This window comes from Coffea arabica, chromosome 10c (assembly GCF_036785885.1).
Source record: "Coffea arabica cultivar ET-39 chromosome 10c, Coffea Arabica ET-39 HiFi, whole genome shotgun sequence".
In the NCBI taxonomy this organism is placed as follows: domain Eukaryota; kingdom Viridiplantae; phylum Streptophyta; class Magnoliopsida; order Gentianales; family Rubiaceae; genus Coffea; species Coffea arabica.
The window spans coordinates 40,664,308-40,681,465 of record NC_092329.1 but is presented as its reverse complement, the minus strand read 5'-3'; the positions used below and the strand labels follow the sequence as shown (position 1 = coordinate 40,681,465).

General features: G+C 37.5%; 1 protein-coding gene across 2 annotated transcripts; it reads right to left on the bottom strand.

Moving 5' to 3' along the window:
• Positions 1 to 11,324: 11,324 nt before the first annotated feature.
• On the bottom strand, positions 11,325 to 17,065 carry LOC140016064 (acetyl-CoA acetyltransferase 1-like). 2 transcript variants are annotated; one of them, XM_072069033.1, is made up of 15 exons: positions 16,912 to 17,065; positions 16,542 to 16,616; positions 16,020 to 16,118; positions 15,744 to 15,917; positions 15,480 to 15,585; positions 14,845 to 14,983; positions 14,618 to 14,695; positions 14,455 to 14,520; positions 13,698 to 13,783; positions 13,324 to 13,423; positions 13,135 to 13,245; positions 13,014 to 13,055; positions 12,767 to 12,853; positions 12,512 to 12,597; positions 11,325 to 11,638 (listed from the first exon to the last, which is right to left on the bottom strand). In XM_072069033.1, the coding sequence occupies exons 2-15, from the start codon at positions 16,579 to 16,581 to the stop codon at positions 11,605 to 11,607; spliced, it is 1,248 nt and encodes a 415-aa protein (XP_071925134.1). In that variant the 5' UTR covers positions 16,582 to 16,616; positions 16,912 to 17,065; the 3' UTR covers positions 11,325 to 11,604. The 2 variants fall into 2 exon arrangements, 1 of the variants encoding a protein (XP_071925134.1); XR_011822398.1 differs by lacking the exons at positions 11,325 to 11,638; positions 12,512 to 12,597; positions 16,912 to 17,065 and adding an exon at positions 16,717 to 16,862 and having other exon boundaries at positions 12,762 to 12,853; positions 13,014 to 13,245.
• Between the last annotated feature and the right edge of the window lie 93 nt (positions 17,066 to 17,158).

The window sequence follows — 17,158 nt, the reverse complement described above, 5'->3', positions numbered from 1 at the left end:
GGTGTGTGTATCTTCCTCCTTCACTTAATAAAGCTTGGGTTATGCTTAGTAGTGGCTAAAGTGATGATATATATGGTTTATTTCTTGGTTTGAAGTGATTTGGTGAAGTTTTCATTTTATTGATGAATTTTCTGGTTTAATGTAATCATGGTGTTGTGGTTGTTTATGATGATTGATAATGAGGGGTTATGACTCTAGTGGATGGAAATGATTGATATTTGCAACCAATTTTGGGTTTGGATTGAAACATGAAAAGTTAGGGTTCATAAACCCCCTTTTCTGTCCGGTTTTGGATCAGGTGGTTAGGGGCCGAATTGGACTTTGCTCAAAACATAAAAGTTGTAGGTATTGATGAGTTTGAAGTGTCTGTAAAATTTCAGGTCATTTGGACTAGTGTAGAGTGAGATATGTCGATTTTACTGTTGCTGTTATGGGTTGATCAGAATGCGAAAACTGCACTTGTAATTGGCCATTTTGACTGGAATTGCTTTGGATTTGGATGTTAGTGTCTTCTAATGAAATGTAGCTGGATGTCTTAGCTACCATATGCCTTTGAAATCAATGCATTTGGACTTGTATGGACCGAGTTGGACTCATTACAGCATTGTGTGATTTGTGAACCTGTTTTAGTGGTTCTGGTTTGGTATTTTGGCATATTTGACCTAGTTATGCTAGGATTTGGACTGAGTGGCCTTCTACATTGTTGTAGCCCTATCTCTTAGCTTCGAAACGGTGGGTCTTCCACCTTCATCCGACAATCATAGTGCCATTGGTGCCATTACCGCAAAAGGATGTCAAAAGCTATTTTTCTGGTTTTGAGCTTAACTTTCATTTCCGGACTTTTTCCCTAGCTGGATTTGTCTTTGTACTTCTTGGAGCTTGCTGAATGGCTATTGGATGAACTTGTTGTTGTGTGTGTACCTTTGGGTTTGAATGAGAAGAAATAATGAAGCCATGATGGCTGGAAAAGTTAGCAAATGTAGGGGAAGCGCTGTCCGAACTTTTAAAGGACTTGTTTGCATTGAGTTTGTGATCTAAGACTTGGATTTGAGCAAGGCAATGATACATGATGGATGGTTTCTGAGCCGTGGAGGTGAGTGACCTCAAACTATTTCTAAAGTTATTTATGAACCGTTTCTTACATTATTTACTTTTGAACTGTTTCCAAAGTCACTTTTGAAATGTTTTCTTGCATATCATGTGTGCTGGCATTTGAGTGTGCCTTGTTTGCTATATTTCTTGACTTCATGACTTGTATTTTGGTTGATAACATGTTAAGCGTTTATAATGATTTCCAAAACGAGTTTTCGAGGCGAGTGTGTACTTTATCGCACTCGACCTCGATAAATGTGAAATTTTCGATTGAAATGTTACTTGCGCATGAATGTAAGCCTTTTGGGCTGAACTGGCCATTGCCCCTTGTTACCGGTCGTCTTGAGCCAGAAGCGGACTCGGTCAGGCGATTAGGAACTTGGGTGAACGTTTGGTATACTCGAGTATTACCTATGTAGGTTGGTGGAGCCTGGCCAAAAGCCAGGGACGGGGTGAATGAAATGAAATGAATGACCAAATGAGCGAGGAAATGTCAGGAGAATGAATGTATCCTTTCATGAATGTTACTATCGCTTTCCATTGTAAATGTTCCTTGAATTATTGATACTCCATATTTACACAAGTCCGAATCAGGTGTTCTTAGAGGCATTTGAAAGCTAATTCAGAATAATACAACTTTCATGTTTTGGAAAAAAGCTAAATCAGAATGGATCCTAGTCGAAAAACGTGATAAACGGGACTTAACTGATCACACGGACTGCTTGGGAAATACTTAAAACAGTAAGGGTATTTTGGACTTTTCATATCTTACGTTGCTCCGATTGAGTTGAAATTTTGTAGGCACCTATAAAATACCATTCTATACAACTTTCCTTCTTTGACCTAAGGCCAATTCGGCCTCTAACATAGGGATTCAAATTCGGATAGAATAGGATGAAAATTTCCAGAAATCTGAAATCTTTTGGTTTCAATGATAGTTTTCTTAATTTCTTGCTACACTTGCTACCAAAACCCCCTATATAACCTTATATACAACATATACTAACTATACAACAAGTTTAGGCAGAAATTAATCAAACTCTAACTTACATATTTCATCCAAAAATCACCACAACAACTTGCATCACTTGTAATCAAACCCAAAACATGGACTATTTAACATCTTAAACAAGAATAAAAGGATCAAAGCCATAGATCAGATTTTATACCTCAAAAAGAAGGCTTGCAAGAGTGATCCTCCACTATTTCTTGAAGTTTTTGGTTCCCTTAGCTTCCCAAGCTTCCAAACTTACAATCAATCGGTTTAGAATTCGATTTTAGCACTTGGTTGGTGTAAATCAAGAAGGAATTTGTTTTCTCTTGCTCTCCCTTTCTCCCTCTCTTGCTCAGCCAAGATGAAGAATAAAATGAAGGAGATTAAACTAAGTTTGTCTTATAAGAAGGTAGAAAGATAAGACTTAATTCTAACCACAAGTTTGGCCAACACTTGGCTCAACCTCAACCACACAATTTTCTCTTTCTTTCCTTGCATTTTGGGCCACATATTTTGGTCAATAAGTAATCATGAGAGGGAAGATATTTTGCTCAATTAGTGATAAGCTTGTATGGCAAGAAAGTGGTGGTCAAGTGGTGGTTAAATCGGTAGTACCCGGTACACGTCGGTTCGCACTGTTTTTTCTTAAATCCCCCGTACTAGGATTTTTACTTCCTATTCACCAAATTTATATCATTGCTCCTAATCACATATTATTTCTCACTTAAAAGTCACTCTTAAGCACCAAATTTGATCCTTACTCGGTACCGGATAATTATACTGCGGTTACACGAAAAATCCGATTTTACCTTGAATTGAAAACGAATAGGAAAACCCTAATTTCCTATGGTCATTGGCACTTTTCTAGGGTGATTGAACCATGAATAACATGAAATAATAATTTTCAAATAAAAGGGAATTTTTGAGAAATATGTAAGGATTTTGCGAGTCCTCACATAAGGACCCTTCTTAGGGTCTATCTTCTGTTGGTTGTGGTTATAGTGTATTAGAGTGGTTTGACTCGAGACTTTTGAAGATGTAAATATAACTTTTGGGATTGTATATATTGTATATAGTGCTCTTTCGATCTATCTCGTTTTATTGCTTTAAGTTTTGAGTCCTGGCGCGAGCTAGGCAGGCAGCCCGCCGATACCCTTAGGTTCGCCCTTGGGAGAAGTGGGGTCGTCACACCATTAGATGTAGGTTTAGGTGTTTTTAGAGCTATAAAAAGGAGATGAGTGATGGCAAGATGGGGGAGGACTGACGGCTGAGAGCAGAGGGTCTGGAGGGCGAATGAAGCAAGAAAGTTGGCGGCTGTGGATTGAGGAGAGAGCAAAAGAGAGGGGCTGAGAGTTTTGACGGCTGCTAAAAGAAAGAGGGGCAGCTGGGAAAGTAAAGCAAAAAAGAGAGGAAAGAAAGACTGGCGGCGGAGAGAAAGAGCTTAGATAGGAAAGACGAGCGGAGAAAACGAGAGTAGTTGACGGCTGAAGGAAAGAGTGAAGGGGGAGGTTTTCTACGGCTAGAGAAAAACACAGGGGAAAGCTGGGGGAAGTTTCGGGGAAGATCGAAGGAGCTTCGTGAAAGAAAAAGGACAGAAGGGAAGATTGGAGTAGCGGCTAGGGTTTGGAAAAATAGGGTAGCAACCGGCAAGAAAAGAAGAGGGAAGGAAATCAGGGAGAGCGGCGAGCATGAGAAGAAAAGCTTCGAGAGGAGAACCGAGGGCTTAGAAAAAGGAAATCTGGGAAAGGAAAAACGCAGTGCCGCCGCAGCGTCAGAGGAGATTGCTATGTTGGTGAAGAGTGCTAGTGTGACTGTGGAACCCGACTGGCCTTGCTTCTTTGCCAAGCTCTGCAAGAAGAGGAACATCGAGGACCATATCGTCGATATCGGCTTTGGTGGTGGCGCTGCCTTTTCTGTTGCTGTTTTCCTTCTACGGCCGTGGCACCTGTTGCTGAGGATATAGGTTTAAAAGCAGTGAATGGGTAACTTTCCACCTTCTTTTTTCTTGTTCATTCCTATCGCTAAATGGAGCCCAACTTGCTAAGCTGAAACTGGGTTTTGGTTCATTTGCTGGGTCTCTGTTAAATTAATATGCATATTGCGTCTGATTTGGCTAAAAACTGGAGATTCGATTTGGTTGAAGCTCTGGGTTGGTCTGTTTTTTTTGGTTTTGTTATTGTTTGGGGTTTGTTTGTATATTGATCGATGAGCTTGCTAGTTTTGGTTTTAAAAGTGAAAAATCTGTCCGATGTTGAATGCTGTGAGAATGAGAGTGAATGTGTGCATGTGTTGGCTAGAAATGTTTCGGTTCCTCCTTGTTTCACGGTTTGAACTTTGATTAAACTGGTTTCATCATTGTCTCATGGCCAAATAGGAGGAATGGTGGATGTTCATGTCGCCTGGATTTTGGTTTGCCTTACATCTAGATTGGCACACAAAATTCTGGACAGATCTTTTTCCTTCCCCCAAAATGAAATGGATGTGGTCCGTGGGTTTTCTCTTAGGTGATCTCTGATGTTCCGAAGATTTGATATTTGATGGTTTGAGAATGGTTGAATTTTTATTGCTGTTAAAACTTGTTGTTGCCGCATGAAGTTGCTAAAATTTCGAAGCCATCAGAAATTGCAGACGCTCCTTCGTTAATTGCCTGTCCACACCACTGTCTATGTCCTCTTTGTTTGTGATCTTTTTGTGATAATCAATCTGTCCCTTGTGCCTTAAAGTCTTCCCTTTTGTTTCCATGTTTGCTGGAACCTTTTTCTTGTCGAAATGTTGTGCGGTTTGCAGCTCATGGAGTCTGCATTTCCTAAAGCTGTTACATAACAAATCACAAGCTCCACACTCATTGGCATTGAAGTTTATCATTTGTTTGTGATTGTTTCATCATATTAGTTTCCATTCCCTCAAGTGTGTGAAGAAAAGTTGCTGTTTTGCTTTCATTTTGCTCACCTCCTATTTTTATGCCGGTTCCATGAACTGCTAAGAGGATCGCAATCCCGTGACTGTCTTCCAGTTGAGTTACGAATCTTTGTTAAACACTTTGGACATTTTGCTGGGGGTTTTGAATGGGTCTTGACCTGATTGCCTTACCTTTTGTGGTGATAAATTGGCAAGTGCTTGGCTGGTTTATAGATTATTGATAGGGATAAAAAGCTGCTAAGTTGCGGTAAAGAATCAATAACAAAGAAAACAGCTTTTGAGGAAAATTTGCATTTTTGTATGATCTCAATTTAAGTTTTTGTATGGTTGAACGCTGAATGTTGCTGTTTATCTGGTTTTAGATTCAGGCTTTAATGTTTGGTTAAAAAGTTTTCGACCAAAGTGGTGTTTAAGGTTGAAATCCGCATGCAAAAAAAAAAAATGAAAGTAGCGGTTGTATTTTGTTTAGTTGCAGAGAGCTTTCAGCAGAAATGTTTTTTTGGCAGTCAATGTTTCGTGGCTTTGCATGCATTTGCATGCAAAAACAACTTTCAGGAATTGCCTCTTAACCCCCCAAGTCCCTTTTTGTTCTACTATGGCCCAAACAATTGGAAAAATCAATCAAATTGATCCCTCAAACTTCCTTTTTTCCTTTCAATTGGATCCTAGTTTTGTGAATATGGGTTGTTTAGTTATTTAAATGCCTTTAATGGTTCCATTTCATATGTATGTGGTTATTCGTGATGCCTTGACCTTTTCTTTGTCTTTTGGAGGGTAAATAAGTCATTTCACTTCATTAGGGTTTCAAATCAAGGGAGGTACACCCTTTCCCTCATTTCTTACTTTATTTGACTTTACGTGCCTTATGTGACTTTACGTGCTTAATTGCTTGTCTTTTGAATTATTTATTTATTTATTATTTTTAATTTTGCATATTTATTTTAGTTCAATTTTGATCATTTGAAAGGCACTTGAATGCCAAGATGTAATAGTTAGGTATTCATTTATTCTTTTCCCCTTTTAGATTGTAGTAGGCATCCCCTTTTGTAATAGATAGGGCTTGTGTGCTATGTGTTTGTGTGTGTTTATATGCCTATGTGTTTAATCGTTTTCCCAAGGACTCTGCATCTAGACAAGCATGCTTATGTGTTACGTGCTATGTGAAACTTTGTGTCTTGCATGCCTATTTGCTTTTAGTATTATATCTGATTATGTGGATGGAATGTACGTTACCGTGGCTAGTCCAATGCTAGTTATGGTCTTTCCTTCGAGCTCTTACAAGTCCAATGCTTGTGAGAGAACGTTAGTTAAGGGCTAGTCCAACGCTAGACCCTTAGGCACCATCCGCACGTTAGATCATGATTGTGTGATAAAATCACTTCATCTCATGCATATCTTTACTTTCTAGGGTTTTTTTTACCATGTTGCATGACATTTTCCTTATATATGTATATCCCTTCCTCCATATTTTCCCTTATATGTATATTACTTGCCCCCTTTGTATGAAACATGACATTAGACTTGCATTTCATCTAAGCATTAGAATTAGGTTAGATCATTTGCTTGATTAGATAGGAAAACCCCTTGGATATGGGATATGGACGAGTTTGGCTTCTCTAGCCTTAGCACGCTCGTATTCCCTCTATTAAAGGGAACATTGAGTCACAAACATTAGTCCCCCACACCCGATATGATGTATTCCTTTAGGTCACGTATATTTATACAATTATTTTTATTTTCTTTTCTTAGAGTCTCATATTTTTACATTATTCGTGACCTCTCCAAAGAGTCCATATTGGGCATTACAATTAATGTGATTGGCACCAATTGAGCTTTGAAGAAAATTTTTGATCCCCCGATACTCTCTTAGGTCTAGGTGTGACGCCCCAAAAGGATGAGTGTGAGAACCCGAAAGTTTTGTATATTTTCTAGACATTATTTTGTTTCCTTGTCTATAATTTGATGCCTTTCTTCAATATATTAATTTTTTATACGTTTTTATAAGGGAATATAGTTTTCAAATCATTTTCGTGATACAAGTTAGTCCACGTTAAGTTTGAAGTGTATTATGGACGTGGGACCCGCTAGTGCGGTAAATGCGATATATTTTTAACAACTTGTTGGAGTTTCGTATTAAGTGATGTTATTTTACAAGGTGCTAAGAGATAATTAGAAGTTACTTAGATGGTTAATCTTGGAGAGACAAAGGGATAAGAATAAACTTAAGAAGGGCCAAGTGTTGCGATCCGATTGGAAGTTGACTTGCCTAACTTTTATTTAACTTTCCTAAACTCCAATTTTGACCAACATTTTCTCATTTCTTTACCTTTCTTGGCTGAGACATGTAGAGAGAAAAGAGAGGAAAAACCTTCATTGTGACAGCCCCACCTCCCCCTAAGGCATACCAAAGGAGTTAGCGGACTGCCTGCCCAGCTCTCGCCAGGACTACTAAAATGTCAAATCCTCGCTCAAGTCGTTCGGGAAAACTATTAGCGCGCTTAGCCAACCCAACAATCGTAAAACGGAAAACAAAAGTCAAAACGTAGGGTGAATAGTGATTGCCACGTCATCATCCGCCAAGACCCAATCGAATACAGGTAATCCAACAATCACTGAAAAGAATATATACAAGCCAAATATAATACATTGGACAAGAGTACACTCACTATTACAAACCACATTCGTATGTTTACAAGCCAAAAGGAAGTATTGAATCCAAGTACAATTAAGGTTCCAACTATTGAGGAGCTATACAAAATCTCTTGACTAGCTCTACTCAACTCATTCTTCAAAATCAAAAGTCCAAAAGATACTTCCCTGTAAGGAAAACAAAATTTACGGAGTGAGCTTTCGCCCAATGAGGTACTATCACGTACATATACCAAGAGCACGTAAACACAAGAAATATTCAATCCAAATACGCATGTCAAGTAAGTAAAAGCAATAACACCCAAGTGTAAGGAATAAAAGGATACGGATGGCTCTCAAGAGCCCTTTTCCGCTTTGCCATACTTGATCTCATTTCATTGACCCTCCGTCAATGTATATCAGGTAATCATACCGTAGACTCCTCTTTACTCCAATTATCCGTCCACCTCACTTTCCCCTTACCGGGCCCGAACACCACACAGTACAGAATTGGTATTACTCGAGTAAACCGGAATCTAGGGTCTCATACCCAAAGATTCTCAAATACAGTCCCCATGGCTTGTCAAATGTCCCCGACCAAGTCCTTACTGGCTCGAGTCCATTGACTTCCAATGAGGTAGAGCTCAAAGTGAACAGTACAGATCCAGAGGTACAGTCAAGATCGGCATCCAAGCGACACCCAAATCAAATACAGTCAAGAGTATTCATGTTATATCATATCCAAACAAGTAGGCCAGAGAGTATGAGAGTGGTAAAGTACACCCTCGCCTCACCTAGTCCAAACAATCATCCCATCTAATCCAAAACACAGAATTCAAGTACAAGAAAGCCACGGAATAACAAATAGGTGAGTAGTACACTCACCAAGTCAAACAAAGTAATTTCACAAGTTTTCGCCCGACGTGAGCCTCGGATCACCGGCACGCCCTATAATAATCAAGAAAGTACAATTAAGACTCAAACACGAGTCATAAGCAATACCAATCACAACCCCAATAGGGTTTCATATGCATTTTAAGCATGAAAGCAAACCAGAAAATCAGGAAATGTAACTCATTTGTTCCAACAACAAAAAAAAACAGTTTTGACCTCCTAATGCGGTAATGGCACAAATTGCGTTACGCTTATCGGATTAGGGTGTAAGACCCACCGTTTCGAAGCTAAGAACCAGGGCTACAACAATGTAGAAGGCCACTCGGTCCAAATCCTAGCACAACTAGGTCAAAAATGCAGATTACCAAACCAGAACCGAAATTGCAGGTTCACAAATTGCACAACACTGTAATGAGTCCATTTCAGTCTACACAAGTCCAAATGCAGTGATTCCAAAGGCATATGATAGCTACGACATCCAGCTACATTTCATCAGAAGACACCAACAACAAAATCCAAACAAATTCCAGTCACAATGGCTAATTACTAGTGCAGTTTTCGCATTCTGATCAACCCAGAACAGCAACAGTAAAATCGACATATCTCTCTCTACACTACTCCAAATGACCTGAAATTTTACAGGCACCTCAAACACATCAATACCTACAACTTTCATGTTTTGAGCAAAGTCCAATTCGGCCTCTAAGCCTGAGATACAAAACCGGACAGAATTAGGAGTTTGGAAACCCTAACTTTTCATTTTTCAATCCAACTTCAAAATTGGTTGCAATCATCACTAATTCACACCTCCTAGAGTCATTCCCCCTTATTATCAACCAACATAGATGACCACAACATCACATCCATATGAAACCAGAAAATTCCAAGAAAAATCAGAAAATTAAGGAAACTTCACTCCAATCCACCAAATCTTGTGCCGAATCCAACCAAGTCAATGAAATGAAGGCCCCCCGTGGCTTCAGGCAAGTCCTCCACCGCTCATTTAACAAGGACCCCGTATTTTCCTCAATTCATGCCCTCTACAAAAGCAAGCTGAAACAACACTTCCATTCTTCATAGACTATAGTAGTACGTAGTTTATACTTTATTATGCTACTAACCGGCAAGTTTCCCATTTCCAATCAGTAATCTGATCCAAATCCATCCTACTTACGTTGACTCTCTACTAAAATAAATTGTTCGCAGTAATCAGATTTAGTGTGCATAAATAATGGCCTAACCATAGTGACATGCAAATATTACAAAATATTATCTGAATTTTTCTCAAAAATACAATAAAAGATTCGACTGAAAAATATGAACTCAGTAAATTTATTATCATTATCATAATCATCATTACTATACAAAATGTATGATGGGTCTAGGCATTAGAGAGTGCAAGCACTTTTGGTCTTAGTTTTTGTCATGTCTAAATTACTCTCATGTCTTTTAATTAGAGCTTTTATATATATATTTTCGCTGTGTCCAATTGAGTACACCTCAATAATGTTATTAGTAATTAAAATTAAAAACCATTTTTAAAACTATTTTACCAACCCTTGCACTCCACCCCCAATTCTTGTGTTTCAAATTTCTGACTTGAGGCAATGACAAAAATTTTTATCAACCAAATTTGAGATTTTTAAAAAAATATTGTTAACAAAAAAATAGATGCTTTTAGGAAAAAGGAGAAATATATAAGAATAAAATAGTCTATATTCATTTATATATCTTGATGCAAAAATCATCAATTAGTTGCTTTAGTTAATGTGATGCCAAAACTGCTCTCCCTAATTAGATAAATTCTATCACATTTTAATAATAATCAATATCAATCAATATAATTCAAGGTAATAGTTATAAAAATGAAACACCCCTTTGAGTTATGGTGAATTTATAATTTGAAGACTATATTAAAAGAGAGTTTTATTAAAAGATATTAAGTAAAAGATAGTAATGACCATATTAATTAAAAGATAGTTTTACAACCGAAATAGTATCTATCATTGTAATGACCATATTAATTAAAAGATAGTTTTATAACCCAAAAAGTATCTGTAATTTTCAAGCCATTATTAATGGTAAACAAAAGAAAAAAAAAAAACTCAATGAAACTATAGAAAAAAAATCATAAAATGACACATAAAATGGACCAAAAAATTACTAAAAAAAAGCCTGAGAAGTTCCACTCAAATGCCATAAAAGAGAACATTAAGGTCAATTGAATCTAACAAAATAGATGTTAGATAATTTGATACCAAAAGGTACCATGAGTCTATTATATTAGGGTGCTAAAAAGACATTTGGTCTTTTTTTTTTTTTATTATGCCAAATGTACTTTCTTCTCCCACAATTGAGTGACAGCATTCTGATAATAGTAAATAATGATAGCGGTTACAAAAATGAAGCATCTCGTCATAAATTTAATCAAGTCTTAATTATTGTGACAATTAAAGAAGCAAAGCACTCCTCTTTAAAAAGCAATTTTACTTGCGATTTATTTGTTAACGTAGAATCCTCTTGATTAGCCACAATTCAAAGGAGTTTCTTTCCAGATAGGAGCAACAGAAAATGGGGTTGGTGCTTTCTCAGCGCATATCTTAGCAACGAGAGTACCATTCAACCTTTATGTTTTCCCTCAAATGCTTCCTTTCTACCTCATTTATTCTTTTGGTGAATTCTTCCTTCTTGTGCTTGGAATATATATATATATATATGAATGTTCACAAATTGTCAACTTACTATTTCTTAAAAATGAAAGAAAAAAAATTTAATTAGAAATTTCCATTCTAATCTATTGGGAAATAGGAGGGTTGATTGGGTATTGATTCAGACAATGTGCTGTCGCAGTTCTTTTCCTAATTATGAGCATGCTTCAGTAGTCACTCTCTTGTCAACGAGGCAAATTATACAGAGTCATAGACAACTGTACTCCGCACTATTTGATGGTACCATTTGATGCACCATTTAATTACAAAAACTAGTAAGGCGAAAAAAAAAAAAAAAAGGGTTCAGCAAGGAGTAATCATACATCAGCTGGCAGTGAAAGTGACACTTCTGCAACCAACATCTGAGTTTTAAAGCGAGGAGCGCACCACCCTTGTAACTGGCCTGCAATATATAAAGTTTTCGTACATTTAAAATATGTTGAGCAACCGCTAAATGACATGATCTAAAGGTTGCACATTAATAATCTTGTCAATGTGTAATAAACAGCTACTATTAACCAGCACTGTGATCATAAATTTTGGATGAAAATCTCTTTCTGCATTACTGCTACATTCTCCCCTGGTGTTGCTAACTGGTCACAACTTCAAACACACAGCAAGGGTAGCCATTCCATTCCAATAAATTTTCATTTGCAATAAGAACATGTTTAGTTTCTTTCATTCTTCTGACCTGATAATCATTGATTCAATGTTCTGCTAAAAATTATATACTTGTAATTGTACAGTCCATGTTATTGTGCAGTAATCATAAAGCATCTAGAGATCTTTGTCCTAACATCTTTTATCTAGTTCGGTAACACTGTTTAGATTCACTAGACAACAAAGCAGGCAGTGACTTGCAGAAATAGCTGTGAATTGAACAGGCATAAGGAGGTAGCACAACTGCCTATATTATAGTTTGCTCTTAGGAGAAAGTACTGAAAAAGTTGCAGAGGCAACTCGATGAACCACTTTGGTAACATATCAGGTTCCAGAGCCAAGTAGCACAAAGTGTTCTCAATGTCTGGGAGAAAAATTGGGACACTGGTATCTATATTATCATTACCATAGACAACCATCAGCATTTTTACTTTTTCCTCCTACCCAGTTCAGAATATTAGGCCATCAGCGTAATTTTCAGAATTGAGGTGAAAGAATACATGATGTGCTTGCGCACAAACGACAACATGCAGATCAGTGCACTGATTCCTGAATTAAGAAATCCTGATGACATAAAAGTTACAAAACTTATAAATGAGTAAACCAAGAGACTTACATGAGCTCCATAACTAAGGCAGATGCTCCTCCTCCCCCATTGCAGACTGAAGCAACCCCAAACTTGCCAATTTTCTCTCTCATAACCTGCAGCATTTAAAGAGCAAAAGAATATGTAGACACACACATATACATGCATGTTTGAGACACAGAGAGAGAGAGGAAGAGAAGAGAATCAGTTAAATGGTTGACTAGTTGCACATCTCTATGCTTTTCCATTTAAACAAAATTCTAGAAGAAATAGTCATGAGATTACCCCCAGCAATGTAATTAAGATGCGAGCTCCACTGCAGCCCAATGGATGTCCCAAAGCCACAGCTCCACCATGTGCATTAAGTTTTTCCTGTAACAGAGGGACAAGAATCGAGGAACATGAAAAGATGGCCCAATATGGATAGACAAAGAAAATTAACAAATTTGATAAACCAAATGGTAGACACGATCTTGATGATCCCATTTATAACAGGTCAAAGAAAGACTGCAAAGGGCAAGAGAAGACTCACCGGGTCGATATTGAGCAGCTTCTGGTTGACAAGAGCCACAACCTTCACAAACAAAGCTAAAACACTAGTAACAAATTGGAAAACTATCAGTAATAGCAGAAGACAGGAGAGAGGTCCTTACAGAGAATGCCTCATTGATTTCATAATAATCAATTTGAGATTGCTCCAAGCCAGAGCTTGATATTGCTTTAGGTATTGCAAGAGCTGGAGCAGTTGTAAATAGCTCAGGTGCCTGTCCACAAACATTGTTAGAGCACAAGTTCTTAATCCAAATTCACAACATAAATACTTTTTTTTTTTTTAACAATACCTGTGCTGCATCAGCATATCCTTTGATCTTAGCAATAACTTTTAGTCCAAGCTTAAGTGCCTTCTCTCCACTCACTAGAACTAATGCAGCAGCCCCATCGCTGTACAGAAACAGAATACCAAAGAGGTTAAGTGAGCACAGGAAAGCAAAATTGGCAAACAGGATGCTATCAATAATCAAGAGCTAAACCATGGGAATAGGTTTGCACTCAAGTCATGTAAGAAATAACGAATGAAATTAACTGTTTATTGAGAGGGCAATGGGAACACAAGCATTGTGTAGGAATAAAAGGGGCCTGAAAAGAGTACACTGAAGTATTGGAGATGGACAAATGACAAACATACAGACCTAAAGAAAAGAGAGAGCAACTGAACCTTATGATAGAAGCATTCCCAGCAGTAACGGTACCTCCATTCTGCTTAAAACTTGGTGGAAGCTTTCTCAATTTATAAGCATCAAACTAGCAAGACAAAATTGTAAACTGAGTTCTCAAAGTCTACATATGAAGATTTAAGCAATTGATGCAGTTAAAAGTGCATCTAAATGTCAAACTCTTGTCAGTATTAGCTCAAATAATTTATGTACGTCGTAAATATGATTAGATTCAATGTCCATACCAAATTTGGGTGCGTTTAATAAAGCTGAAGTCTAAATCCATTAAGCTATTGAATTGTTAAGTATTAAATCTAATACATTTGAGTGCATATCACATTCAGTGATAAGTGAATAGCTTATCACTTAATTTTCGGAGCAAGTTTTGCCTAGGAAATTCAGTGCCACTTAATTAATTCAAATGTTCAATTTTTGGTTATCAAACAGTCTGAATATGTTAAGATCTGAATCCATTAAGTTTAAGCGCTGAATTGGGTTAGTTAACATTGCAGAAATCAATAGACCAATGAAAAATGTCATGACAGATTGGTCAATATATCACCAAATCAAGTTTCCAATGGTCATAATAGAGAAGGCAAAGGATTCTAAGAGGTGGAGTGGAGAGAAATCACAGAGATAAGATAAACATTAAGATCACAAATGCATTTTCAGACACTCATCTACCGACCAGTGGAATAAAGCTAAAAAAAAGGCTGCACAATATGAGTTTGTGAAAATTCCCAATTTTGACATGCATACCTTCCCTAAACCTTCATCTTTATCAATTACAAGGGGTTGTTTCCCCTTTACCCCAGAAATTTTGACCTGCGTGTGTAATACACCAAAATAGCAAAAATTACCTTAATTGTTGTGAAAGCAATGTAATATATTCATGACAAAAGCATGAGAGAAAGGGTCTCACTGGAGCTATTTCCCATGTAAAAGCACCACTTTTTTGTGCAGCAATTCCACGCTCAAAACTTCGAATAGCATAAGAGTCCTAGGGAAAGAAAAGTACAGATACACAAATGAAGATATCCACGAAGTCCTTTTCAATCATTTGACCTTTTTTTTTAAAAAAAAAAAAATTTAACACTTATGGAGTAAAACAAAATGGAGAATACAATTCCAAATGCAACCAAAACACACTTGCTCTTCTCTTGAAATATTGTGTTGGTCAGCACACAATTCTCCACACACTCCCATTCCGAAATCATTGTAAACATCCCACAGGCCATCTTTAAGCATGCCATCAACAATGGTGTCATGCCCAATCCGAGAACCCAACCTGTTGATTAGCAACTTTTCAAACCACAATTTGTATAACTCAGAAAGGTCAAATTATTCTCTTATTATCTCAAGATGGTGACAACAGCAAATCAGAAGTAGCTTCAAAACCTGAACTAATGGGGAACCTTCACTATATAAGCATGGAGCAGATGCAGGAAATCCAGTATGCTTTCAATTCCTAAATGATAAGACTGGATCTCTAGATTTTCAAATTAATAAGCCATATAATCGGATGGGAATGGTAGGAATAATATTAGAAGTTGAGGTCTCATGTTTTCTTTCGGTGGTGACTGAACCTCCAATGGATCATACAGGGATCATACGGGAAGAAACTGTTGCTCAAAGTGATAGAAGTTTATGTACTGTATTCATGTTCCTTTTGTTTCCTTTTCTTCCTTCTCTTTGTTGCTTTATTCTTTTCCTCAAAATTTATCCAAAAATAATCAGAAAAACCAGATAAAAACATGGTTTAGTTGTTAACCAGAAAGATTAACCTTGCTTGTGGCAAATATTTTGGTGCATTAGACATGCTTTCCATGCCACCAGCAACCACCACATCATTTGTACCCGATTGTATACTCTCCGCTGCAAGCATTGTTGCTGGACCAAACGAGAAATTAAATTTTCATTACACTTAGCATGATACGTCAGATCCAAATCAACAAATAGGTGAATGCATAGAGTATTTCAATTTGAATTTTCTTCTGAGATTGGCATTTCAAATTGGAGATGCGAGTTGGTACACATAAAGAACGCACCTTTCATTCCTGAAGCACACACTTTGTTAATGGTCGTGCAAATTACCGAGTATGGTAACCCAGCCCCTAATGCAGCCTGTCTTGCTGGAGCTTGGCCTAAATTTGCACTAAGAACATTTCCAAAAAAGACTTCTTGTACAAGAGATGGATCAACATTTGCCCTCTTTAGAGCAGCTGTAACATTAAAGATGTGGGTCAGATACGCAAAAATGGTAACAATGTCAAAGAAAGAGGGAGTTGGAGAGCTGCAGGTGTATACTGATTAGTCTTGCGTACATTGAACAGCTATAGAGCCGAGCTTTGTTGCAGACAAAGAAGAAAGGGAGCCAAGAAATCCACCCATTGGAGTTCTGGCAACTCCAACAATGCAAACATCTGTTTGATATGGTTAACCAAAAAAAAAAAAAAAAAAAGGGCAGATGTGATGAGCCCGCCAAACAACAAACAAGAAGAAGTTGTGAACTTGATCACAGTATGATAGGATTCAAGAGCAAAACATGGGCAAGGATCACGATCAAGAACTTGCAATATCTGATTCACGTATCACTTTGCAGAAGTGCCAAAGATTCAAACGTAGTAGCGTGCAGTAGTAGCATAAAGAATAAGGAACCCAGAAATCAGTAATAGTAATAGTAGACCATATTGTGACCAAGACCCAAGCAATTATCCAGAAAATGAGAAATGGAAAAAATTTAGGTTAAGAAGACGGGAACAAGTTGGTGAAGCGTAAAATAACCTACCAGTAGTAATGAAACAAGATAGGCAAAAAGAGAGACAACTAAAAAATCAGAGGAGGACCTCTCGGTTGAATAGAGTTATCAGTTGTAGCATAGGCCATGGAGGTCTCTAGTCCCCGATCAAGATGAAGATGATCTGCCAAAAAAAAAAAAAGATAATAATAGAGAGAAACTCTTTCAGCAGAGGAAATGAAAAAATTGGGAATAGTAGAGGATTATAGGAGAGAGCAAATTACATGTTTTCAGAGTTTAGAATTGGGAGGCAAGTTAGAGAAAAAAAAAAAGGTTTATTTTCATACGGAAGTACAGGTATCCATAGAGTAACAGCTTGGACAACTCTAATTTCTAAACAAGAGAATGAAATTAATTATCAACAGCAACCGGGCAGGCAGTATAAACGTACATCGGGACGAAAACGAGAAAAGACCCACCAAAACCAAGGTGTGTAACTGATACGGTAAAACAGTCTCCGGCAGAGAGAATCTTGAAATTAGTCCGTCCGTGCCGCCCTCTGCCTCCAGGAAAAGACCAAGCAAAGACTACACGGAGGACCCTTTCCTTGGAATTGGGGAACGCAGACACAGAAGGCAAAGTGGCAGTCTATTCTCACTGCATGATCCGGAGCGAGCGTACTAATTTTAGCAACTTTTATATATATATATATATATTTGTTGGAAA

Bases quoted from the DNA above. Each gene is read 5' to 3' on its own strand.
- LOC140016064 (XM_072069033.1), bottom strand. From the start codon at position 16,581: ATGGCCTATGCTACAACTGATAACTCTATTCAACCGAGAG. The intron at 14,696-14,844 runs GTGTGTTTTGGT...TTCTTTCCCTAG, and splicing joins ATATTTCAAGAGAAGAGCAA to GACTCTTATGCTATTCGAAG. The intron at 14,521-14,617 runs GTGAGACCCTTT...TTACACACGCAG, and splicing joins TTACATGGGAAATAGCTCCA to GTCAAAATTTCTGGGGTAAA.